Source organism: Cebidichthys violaceus, unplaced genomic scaffold, assembly GCF_023349555.1.
Source record: "Cebidichthys violaceus isolate CVI_PGR_0920_01 unplaced genomic scaffold, fCebVio1.0.p SCAF_2, whole genome shotgun sequence".
Classification (NCBI taxonomy): domain Eukaryota; kingdom Metazoa; phylum Chordata; class Actinopteri; order Perciformes; family Stichaeidae; genus Cebidichthys; species Cebidichthys violaceus.
The window spans coordinates 2,618,858-2,629,550 of NW_027176372.1; the positions used below are offsets into that span (position 1 = coordinate 2,618,858).

At 46.9% G+C, this 10,693-nt stretch overlaps 2 protein-coding genes across 2 annotated transcripts; one reads left to right on the forward strand and one right to left on the reverse strand.

Annotated features, from left to right (window-relative positions):
- Positions 1 to 283: 283 nt before the first annotated feature.
- On the reverse strand, positions 284 to 6,549 carry LOC137875120 (nuclear cap-binding protein subunit 1). The gene is made up of 23 exons (XM_068714103.1): positions 6,376 to 6,549; positions 5,676 to 5,764; positions 5,391 to 5,491; positions 5,114 to 5,270; positions 4,925 to 5,032; positions 4,671 to 4,792; positions 4,514 to 4,583; positions 4,158 to 4,373; positions 3,984 to 4,081; positions 3,845 to 3,908; positions 3,638 to 3,748; positions 3,399 to 3,463; positions 3,233 to 3,295; positions 3,082 to 3,156; positions 2,821 to 2,924; positions 2,573 to 2,695; positions 2,389 to 2,491; positions 2,129 to 2,222; positions 1,928 to 2,031; positions 1,677 to 1,794; positions 1,423 to 1,566; positions 1,008 to 1,121; positions 284 to 905 (listed from the first exon to the last, which is right to left on the reverse strand). The coding sequence occupies exons 1-23, from the start codon at positions 6,413 to 6,415 to the stop codon at positions 792 to 794; spliced, it is 2,397 nt and encodes a 798-aa protein (XP_068570204.1). The 5' UTR covers positions 6,416 to 6,549; the 3' UTR covers positions 284 to 791.
- Positions 6,550 to 6,575: 26 nt separating this feature from the next.
- LOC137875121 (thiosulfate sulfurtransferase/rhodanese-like domain-containing protein 2) lies at positions 6,576 to 10,381 on the forward strand. The gene is made up of 9 exons (XM_068714104.1): positions 6,576 to 6,983; positions 7,346 to 7,635; positions 7,775 to 7,883; positions 8,002 to 8,121; positions 8,625 to 8,730; positions 8,927 to 9,042; positions 9,314 to 9,472; positions 9,604 to 9,742; positions 9,875 to 10,381. Exons 1-9 carry the CDS (start codon positions 6,852 to 6,854, stop codon positions 10,078 to 10,080), a joined length of 1,377 nt encoding a protein of 458 aa, XP_068570205.1. The 5' UTR covers positions 6,576 to 6,851; the 3' UTR covers positions 10,081 to 10,381.
- Positions 10,382 to 10,693: the final 312 nt, after the last annotated feature.

The window sequence follows — 10,693 nt, forward strand, 5'->3', positions numbered from 1 at the left end:
TATGATTGCAAACGGTTTCTAAAATGTAGTTTGAATAGTAAAACTTCTGTTCAGATATAGACATTCAACAGCGTTGAGATCATCAGTAGGTAGATGTTTGTATCGTTTGACCTCGAGGAACATTAATAAACATTATGAATCATAACTCAATGTCATATTATGAGGACTTTAAACTGGGGCACATAGCTCCACTCCTGTGAGATAATGCATTAAAGACATTTAGTCTGACTGGAAACTAAAGGATTAAATATTCATGAAGCCAAAAATGACACAAACAAGCAGGTGGGTAAAGACTCTGGAGAGTTTTTAATTATTTCCCAATTTCACATTAAACAAATATAAAAAAAGTAGAGCTCTCTCCAGATTCAGAATCAAATCAGTCAACCTGAAGCGCCTCCTCCTCTTCCTCTCATCATCATCGTCGCTCCTCCTGCTACGTCTGGACTCAGACACTTTTTAAAAAGACCCATTCATAAGAATACGAGCAGGATGTCAAAAAAATTAAACAGAATTGAAAACCAGAGCAAAACATAAAAACATAAAAAGGGAAACACGACTGTGAAATGAATGGCCGAGGACGTTTCTCAAACCGTGGTTTGCGTTCCTACTGTGAAAGTCCTCAGTTGTTGAACGGCACAAAGAAACAAACTAACTGAAATGAGGATATTCTTGATGCAAGAGCTGGTAGTTTCTAATGTGTAGGGTTAGCACAAGTACACATTTCATCCAATTACATGTGCCAGAGTGTGTGTGTGTGTGTGTGTGTGTGTGTGTGTGTGTGTGTGTGTGTCTCAGAGCTGGAGGGCACAGAACTGCTGGTACACGGCCAGGATGTGGTGGTCGAGTTCTGCAGTGAACAGCAGGTTCTCCAGGGTTCCCATGTACTGCTGGATGGTCACATGGTGCTGCGGGAACGAGGAGATGCATCGGCGTCATCGAGGGGATACACACATTATGTTACTGCAGCGTGTGTGTGTGTGTGTGTGTGTGTGTGTGTGTGTTTTTACCATGAGGAAGACCTGCTGCAGCCGCTCGATGCAGTTCTTGTACCAGGGCGTGCTGATGTCCACGCTGCCCGTCTCACAGCGGACCAGATGCTCCGTCAGCAGCATGATGAACCGCTGAGGGAGGAAGAAAACTACATGTAACGGTGGAAACATTCCACAAAAAAAACCTCCAAGATTTCCAGGATTGAAGTAGCGAGAAGAGATAAAAGTGGTGACGTCCGGATGCTCATGATAATGTGGTGATTATGTGCTAAAATCACGAGGATTTTGTTGCAAATTTGTTATAAAAGTCGGAAGAAGAAAAATGCTAATTCATCGTCACTGCTCCTCCACGTATTCACAGCGTGGGCTCAGAAGCATGACAGCGTTCCCTGGATGAGCTGAGCTTTGCTGACGGTAGTGGGGGGGGGGGTACCTGGAAGATGACGAGGAAGAGGTTCTTCTGTTCGCTCTGGGCCGACTCCACCTTCTCCTGCAGCCTCTCGATCTGCTCCTCCAGCTGACCCTCCTCGTCCTCGCTGTTCTTGTCCATGTCCTCATCGTCCCCGCTGTCCCGCTGCTGCTCCACAAAACACACACACACACACACACACACACACACACACTGAGCCCTGCTGCTTTAACTGACTTTAAATGGTTCATGCTGAAAGTGGCGATGGATGAAGTTACCCTCTTGTTCTGCTGTTTCTCCAGCTTGTCCTTGGCCTCCTCCAACTCCTGCTGGATCTTCTGGACGTGTTTGTTCATCTTTCGGATGGTCGAGTGCAGAATCTCCCAAACAAAAAGCCTAGACGAGGAGAAGAGAGTTTGTACTTTAGAGGCGGGCAAAGAGACAGCAGAGTGCCGGCGTTAACGTCCCGGCTGAGTGGAGGAGACGTTCAGGAGGAAGCCTTCATTCTCTCCTCTTCTTCACGCCTCACCTGGTGAACTCGTGAGCCATGTCCTGAGAGAAGAGCCAGTTGGCCACAGCAGCACAGTCCACGATCTGCGTCCGGATCATTTTGTCCACCAACACCGCGATCATCTGTGACGCAAAGACAAAACTGTCAACTCCACGCTCCATTAAAACGCTGGTATCCTCGTAGCGGCTCCCCGTCGCTGCGTTAGTGCTGCGTCCGTACCTGCGGGTGATTCCTCCACACTTCGTAAACCACCTTGAGGATGTGCAGCTTCCCCTCGTCGCGCTCCGTCAGCGTCTTCAGGATCTCGTGGAACCTGGAGGAGTCAGAGGAGTCAGTCCATTTCAGGAACGTACGACTTTTAAAGCATCCAGTAACTGTTTTACATCAGTGTATTTAGACATGTGAAAACTACTAAAACAACAAAAAAGGCAGGAGGACAAAGCATGCGTGGGTCGTCGTCGTCGCGGCGGTAAACTTACTTGCCGAGGGCGCTGAAGGAGTGGCTGAAGGATTTGGCCGCCAAGTGGAGCAGAGTTTGCAGGAACACGTCGATCTTCAGAGGGTTGAAGCTCTCGCCCTCATCTGAAGAGAGACAAAGAGCTCGATCCTCTCTCTCAAAGAATTATACGATTATGAGATGAAAACGGAAGATAAGAAACTGACCGTCGTCATCTTCTTGGTTGGGGTTGGGCACTTCTTTGAGGATGGTCAGGATCTCCTCGTTGGACGCTCGGTTCTTTATGGCGTTTCCGACAGTGATGGATGCTGGGTAACCGGGTAACGAAGCTGTGAGGCGGGACAGACGTTTAAATCAGGTGTTCGCGCTCGTTACAGAGAGACCTGTGGAACCAGTCGAGGCTCACAGAGGGAACAGACGGACGTGAAAACTCGTTTAAAGAATGCGGTCTTACAGGCGCTCTCCTCTTCGTATTTGTAGGTGAAGATGGGTTCAGCCGGGATGAGCGCTGAGAAGGTTGCAGGGACGATGTCCACTATCCGCTGGTGGTACGAAAGTCTGCAGGGACACGGAGCAAACGGGCGGCTTTAGATCAGCGAGACGCTTTCCGGATTAAAAGGATCGACGGGGGGGAAAAAAAAGGGACAAATGATGGACAGACGAGAGACACAGAAAACACTTTAAAGACACAAACGTGTGAATAACGCGTTCATACCTCATGCTCTTCTCCAGAACCTCTTTGACAAACTTGGGCTTGGGCTTGTCTAGATCCACGGTCAAGCAGTCAGACCTTTATAGAGCAAAACGTGATCAGACGGTCAGTTAATACCAACAACCAGCTGCTGTGAAAGCTCAGCACCACTCACCAGTCGTCCCAGCTCCACCGGAACTGGAAGTTGCTCAGATGATGAGAGAACCAGTTGATTAGTCTGGAAATGAAGAAAGGAAACAGAGCGAGCGTTAAATCACAGACGGCTCCGCTCCGGCGACGGCCCCTCCTCTCTCTACCAGTGAAGGGAAATGTTGGGTTACCGGTCGATGCAGCTGGTGTTCATGGTGTCCAGTCTCATGTAGAGCATCTCTGTGGCTTGGGCCAGCTAACAGACGGGTGTTAAAGAAACGCCTCTTTTGAGTAACACCCTAACGCATGTCATTATCTAGAAACAGAAACACATTTGGCTCAATGATAATATCATGTTTAACCGCCGACATGAGGATTCACACATAAATAACAATAACCGTGTGATAACTACACAAACGCTCAAGGATACAACTTGTGGCAGCGATCCCGGCTGCAGTTTGCACAGCTCGATGAGCAGCGTGGTGTACATGACGTCGATGTGGGGCGGAGTCGGCAGCTGGAAGAGTTCTCCGAAGATCACCTGAAAGGAAAGGAAAAACAACAGATGAATGTTTTAAAATCGGCCGTTTCCTCTTGTTTCTCAGCACGTAGCTCGTTAAAAACAAACACGGCGTACCTCCACGATGTGATAGTTGAGCGGGATCTTATTTTTCCCCGGATAGCTTAGTAACTGGGCAGCACTGAAAAGTGAAAAAGAAAAATCAGAAACGTGGAAACGTTTGATTCGACAGACGACGATGGAGCTCGTTACCCACCAGCTTTTCCTCTCTTTCCAGTGAGTGTTGATGATACAGTGCAGGTTTTCTTCGATGACGAATCTCTCCACAGAATGGCTGCCGGGCATAACGGGACCCTGAGCATGAAGAGCACAAAGGGTTGTAGTATATTAGATGATACGGTATTCACACGGGAGGGAGGGGGGGGCGTACCTCGGGGGCGTCGGTGTAGTCGAACATGCGGAAGACGACCCGGGGCATGGGGTACTGGGCGTCGGGCATGTGGCCCGGCGGGGTGAAGGGCGGCAGGTTGTGCTGCAGCGCCTCACACAGCACGCTGTCGAAGGCGATGTACGGCCGGAGGATGTGGCGCTCCTGCCAGCGGTCCTTCTTGAGCTTCTGGATCTGGGCCCAAAGGCAGTCCAGGTACTGCAGGAGGGACACGGAGACACATATTTAACCAAGTGTCCCAAGAGACACACACACTGCAAGCAAAGACCAGAAGACAACAACCACGATGTTTATTATTATTAATGCGAGTATAATGATTCAGGGGAGAATTCTCTCACCTCCTCTTGTGGGTGGGGCTTCTCTGCTGTCCACACCTGCAGCATGGGGACATGGGTCTTTACTCGCCCCCTGAAAATGACACAGGAGTGTGACGTTAAGAAACAGCTGACGGACGCGACAAATGAAAAGGGCAAATAAGAGACGGAGGCGTCTTACTTGAGGTAGCCTTCGATCTGGCTGAGCAGTCGGTCCATCTCCACGTCCTTCTTCTCGTAGAGCTCCTTACCGACCCACGGCAGACAGGACAGCACCACGTACACGAACCAGTCGGACCGGACCTGAGGACGCAAACATGGCCGCTTACAAAAACATCGCACACGCGCAATAATTATGTGTGTTGATAATCCACATTTAAAGTTCACGAATTCATTGATTACTGAAGCGTCGTTCTCTCCGGCTCTCCCACGTACCTGAGGAACATCTTCCTCTTGAGTAACACTGACAAAGTTTTCGAACATGGCCACCATTGAAGGTGCAGCGATCACATGGCAGTTGACCAAGTCGGACAGAAAACGCACCTACGAAAAAGAAGACGGTGTTTAAAAAAGGAAATAACGCGCGAGAATCAGTGCAGGTGCTTATTGAACAGTCGCCGTTACCAAGTAAACGGCTTCATTGTACAAGTTGTTCTTCAGCGTCTCCTTCAGCTGTCGGATCATCGCCTCCACAAACTCGCCCCCAAAGTTGTAGTTCCGGGCGTTCAGGAGTCCCACCAGCGTGGTGTACACCGTCAGCTTCTCAGGCAGGATGCGGGCGCTGTCGACACAAGACGACTCAGTGAAAAACAAACCCGTGATAAAAACACAGATTCTTTCCACCGTGAGAGGGGGAGGGGGGCGGGGGGGGGGGGGGGGGGGGGCGGTGCTGCGAACTTACACCGAACATAAAATGCGCAGGATTTTGTTTTTGTAGTTTGGCAGGTCGGCCTCCAGCACGCCCGCCAGGCCCTCCAAGTTGCTCTCCAGGGACGATGTACTCTGAGGAGAAAACATGAAGCGGTTTGCTTTGTTTCAGACGGACCACAGTTCACACCCTCAACACGCTCCGGTGACTCCCTTCAGAGATGAAGTAGTGTGAATCAGAGAGAGACGGAGCAGGACACAGTCCATGTCCGGCTCAGTAGATTGAAGAAGAACTACATTGTCAGAGCGGACTCTTTACCTTCTCCCCCACTCGACATATCAGCGACTCCAGGCGGTCTTCGATTTCAATGGGCTCCGACGTTCTCCTCCGTTTATGTGGCTGACTTCCTGTACGGGTGAAAAGACACAATAATCACAGTGAGTGAGTGGAATGAGAAACACTCCCCTCGACGGGGATATCCACCCTAAAACAGAATGAAAACATGAGATGTGTACTATGATATACAGATGTTTAAAACGGGCTCTCCTTCTGGCAATTCGAGGGATTTCCCACCATTTAAGAGTCATTAACCGTCAATAAGTACATTTTTAAATCAACCCCGTGTCCGTGGATCACATATCACCGTGTGGAGGATAGGACATAGCGTCAGCACGGTGTATAAAAACTCCTCACGTGTACTTGTATCATCCACATCGCTTGGTTGCCGCCCCCACGTTCGCCACACCGTTTAACAGCAGCTAGCGGTAAAACGCGCAGCGGTAAAACGCGCAAGCCCGGGATTGCGAAACCAAATATCAACGGATATTAAGCGTTTACCAGATTCTGGGGCAACGATAACAAGACTAAAACATCGCAGCCTCGCCAATTAATTAATGAATCTATCAGCAATAGCGTGAGTGCACCAAGCGTTTAGATAAACATGCCACCGTTAGCTATCCACCACTCGTTAGCCTAGCGTCTGAATTAGCTTAGTAGTACACATGTAACGTCCACTAACCCTCATTATCGCTGTCGCCGCTGTGTCGTCTTCTGGACATGTTTCTCCCGCTCCGCTTCGCTATAAACGTAAGAAAATTAGACGAGGAAAACGATATGAAACAAAATAATAAGTCGGCTGGACGAGCTTCTAGATCATTCAGCCTTGGCCGCCGCTAGTAGTTGTGCCGAAAAATAATAGCGGTCGCATTGAAGTGAGGCACATCCGGGGCAACCGGAAGGTGCACCGTTCTTTTCCGTCCAATGTTTACTGCTTGTTTTTTTCTGCTGCACGTTTGTTGATAGTTTGATGTGTATAATGAGGATATTGTCATGTTTATGACTTAATATGTAATACCTGTCAGGATTAGGTGAATGTTTTGGTGATGCATTACCTCTACAAGTTAATACTGCAACGCGGAAGTAGCTTCTCACAGCTAAAGACTGTTTCCTAGCTAACTTAGTTGATAGTATTATTTTTAAATATTTTTAAAAAACATGGCAGCGGATGATGCACCTTGCTCAGAGTTCATGGACTGGGAACTTGACACTTCGACATGTAACGGACTTAAACAGGAGAAACAGCTGTCTGCCTCTCAAAGAAGGTGCTACAGCCTCTGCAGGAGGAAGGTGAGTGACAACAGAAACCTTTTACTTTGACTTTTTTTAACCACGTGTAACTTTACCACATTGCAACATTAGTGAACGTGGCCGTGTTTCAGTGTGTGTTCAGGAACAGTAACATAAGCCGGTTTTGAGGAATACATCAAAACTACTGGTCTCTGAATTATGGTCTAATGGTTATAGGAAATAGCAGAAGTAATTCATAATACAAATGAATTATTCTCCTCAAAATTGTTTTGAGATGTTTCCCAAATCTTTGATATTTTCCCCCTGTGATTACTATATATAATGTTATGTCCTTAATCCTACTAAAATGATTTAAAGTAAACAATCTGAGACGTTTATTCCCCTTTTTCCCGTCTCCACAGTCATTTGCTGCCTTTGTGGCGTCCAAGAGGGACGGCGGTCAGGAGGAAGGAAGCCCATGCTGGCGCTGCTGTGGCCAGACCTTCAAGGAACACTCTGCCATCCACAAACACACGGCCAGGACTCACGATGCTGAAATACGGCAGCTCACACAGGCCACGTATGAGCGTTTGTTAAGCCAGCTGGAGGAAGAAGCGGAGACGCGGCAGCCGGAGGAGCGCGAGGCCGAGCCGGTGGACTTCTCTGCCTGGATTCCTGAAACTGGTCACATCTCTGAGGAGCAACTTCAGAAGTACTGGTCTCATGTTGATGCTCCCGTCATGCTATCCATGTCCTTATGTTGATTTAAAGTGAAAATCCATCTTAAAATTGTATAAATCTGCAGGTTTTAAATATATACGGATGTCTCTCAATGTAATTCTTCTCTTCAGGGGTCCAGGAAAGGTTCTCCTCTATTACCGCTACTGTCTAGTGGAGGATCCACATCTCATCTGCGCTTGGCAGAAAGCTTTGTGTGAGAAGCTCCACTTAACTGGCAAGGTGAACACATTCTCTTATCCTGCATCCAAAGGGGAGACTGCAAACAAACAAAAAAGATTTAATTTAATGTCACTAAATTGAACTCAAAATATGTCTCGATCACGATCATCTCCTCCAGGTGAGGCTGGCGACTGAAGGCATCAACGGAACAGTCGGTGGAACCAACGCCGCCGCTGACCTTTACATCCACGCGATGTGTTCACAGCCACTCCTCAGGATGGAGGAGGAGGACTTTAAGGTCAGAAAATAAAATAACACACCTCATGTTGGATGATTCATTCATTCACCAAGTGTAATAAATGATGAACAGAGTCAGTGTAGAGCTGGAAATGTTTCCGTTTAGTATTTAAAAAAAAATTAAAAATGTAAAAATGTCACTTGAAACTGTTCATTTTGCATTTAACTTCTTAATTACATGAGAAAATACTAATACGTATTTAATTCACACAGGGTTATATCATGATTTGGCCATATCACTCCTCCATAAGAATATACCAATATGCCTTTTGTTTTTATATATATATATATATATGTATGTGTATATATATATATATATATATACACATTACATAATGTTTCTATATGAATATTAACTGTTTGTGTTCCTCTGAGTGACCACAGCTGAGTTTTAAACCTATGTTTTCTGAGAAATAATTAGCAAAAAATCAAATATTCATATTACATTGTGTGTGTGTGTGTGTGTGTGTGTGTGTGTGTGTGTGTGTGTGTGTGTGTTCTCAGACAAGTGACGGCGGCGCAGAGTGTTTCAGAGACATGAAGGTTGGGGTCTATAAGGAAATCGTCCCAATGGGAATGGATCCGGATGTTGTTTCCTACCAGCTGGCAGGTAGAGTTTGTGTGGTACAAAACCAATGCTACCACTGTTCAGGTGACACCAATCCGTCTGTTACTTCTTGTATTCTTTCTACTTGTACGGTGGTAGAACTGTACAGGTGTCTTTATGTTGTTACTGTCCGTAAGACGTTTGCTAGCGGCTGATTTTGTGTTCATCGTGTGAGTTACGAGTCGGTCTCTCCTCTCAGGAGCTCATTTGGAGCCGGAGGAGTTCCATGAGGAAGTGCAGGCTCTGTTGGCTGAAGGGGATTCATGCAGTGACACCGTCCTCCTGGACTGCCGCAATTTTTACGAGAGCAAAATTGTAAGTAATCAAAAGGTTCTAGAGGCTGCGCTAGTCATCAAAATCGTATTCTTTGTTTAATTTAAACCCATTTGTGCTTCATCTTTACTTCATCTTCACTGTGCTTAACATGTTACAGTAGCGTTCATATAGATGCTGATTTCCTACATGATTCAGAGTTATTAAGAATGTGAGGGAAAAAGGACAATTTCCACTCGGTTATCATAATCAAACGGGACAAAAGCCCGGTTGTAATGTCATCTTCTGACCCGTGATGATGTTATTACTCCAGGGGCAGTTCACTCAGTGTCTGGCCCCGAGCATCCGTAAGTTCAGCTACTTCCCGGACTACGTGGACCAGAACCTGGACCTGTTCAGAGACAAGAAGGTCTTGATGTACTGCACCGGAGGGATCCGCTGTGAGCGCGGCTCGGCGTACCTCCGCTCCAAAGTAAGACCGCTTGTTGTGGATGTGAACTGCAGGAACGCCTCGGGGACTCGTATGGGACAGGCTTGTCCTGCAGCGACTCGAGTGTTTAATGTTTGTAATCTACGTTGGGATTGTCATTTCTTTGCTTGTAGGATGTGTGTAAAGAGGTTTACCAGCTGAAGGGCGGAATCCACAAGTATCTGGAGCGATTCCCAGAGGGTTTCTATCGAGGGAAACTGTTTGTGTTCGATGAACGCTACTCCATCTCCTCCAACGATGACGTCATCTCCGGTTAGTTCGTGCACAAAGGCCCTCATCAGCATGTGGAGTAATATAAAGAGAATATTGAATGAACACGAACATTTAGCTAGTCTTTGTGTTAACGGTTGTGTCAGACTTTCACACCTCACTGTCTCCGTTCAGACTGCCGGTACTGCGGCCGTCCCTGGGACCGGTACCAGCTCTGCTCCACCGCGTTCTGCTGCCAGCTGGTTCTGTCGTGTCCCGCCTGCAGACGGGACGGACGCACCGCCTGCTGCCCCACCTGCCAGACCAAAGGACAGGCTCCGCTCCACAGAGAGGAGTGCGAGTGCACCGACGGGCGTCCCAGAATCCCTCAGGATGTGTAGCGACGGAGACGTTATGATTGGACGTCGAACGCTGTTAATACAGGGAAATGAATCCCAATGTCAAACTAGAATTAGTGGAAGGTGCCTAGTGTATTTTAAAAGTTATGCATTTTCATATGAATGTTGGGATTTAAGTCATATTTACTATTTCTAAGGAGTCATCTGTGAGTCTGATATTAGATGATAAAAGCTTTTATTCATCTTTAATTGAGAAAATGTCAGAATGCATCTGCAGTCCATGATTTTTTAAAAATTGTAATGCCTCATCAGCAATGAAAAGCTCCGTTCCAGGAGATAGGAACTTCTGTGTGTGTGCTTGTTTGTGTAAAAATGGGATTTTATCGCATGATCTTATTTATGTTCATTATTATATTTGAAAGAAATGGTCATGGTTTCTAGGACTGTCCTCGACCACAGACATTACCTGTTGACTTACACTCATACGATCTTGACGACTAATCGATTAGTTGATTTAATTGACAGATCTTTAAACCATTCAGTCCCGGGTCAAAGTAGGTCACTGAGACTGCAGGTGTCTTTGGAACCACAAGCAGCAAACACGTCTGTGTGGCTCACTCAGGATGACACCTTATTCTGATACAGTTCACCTCTG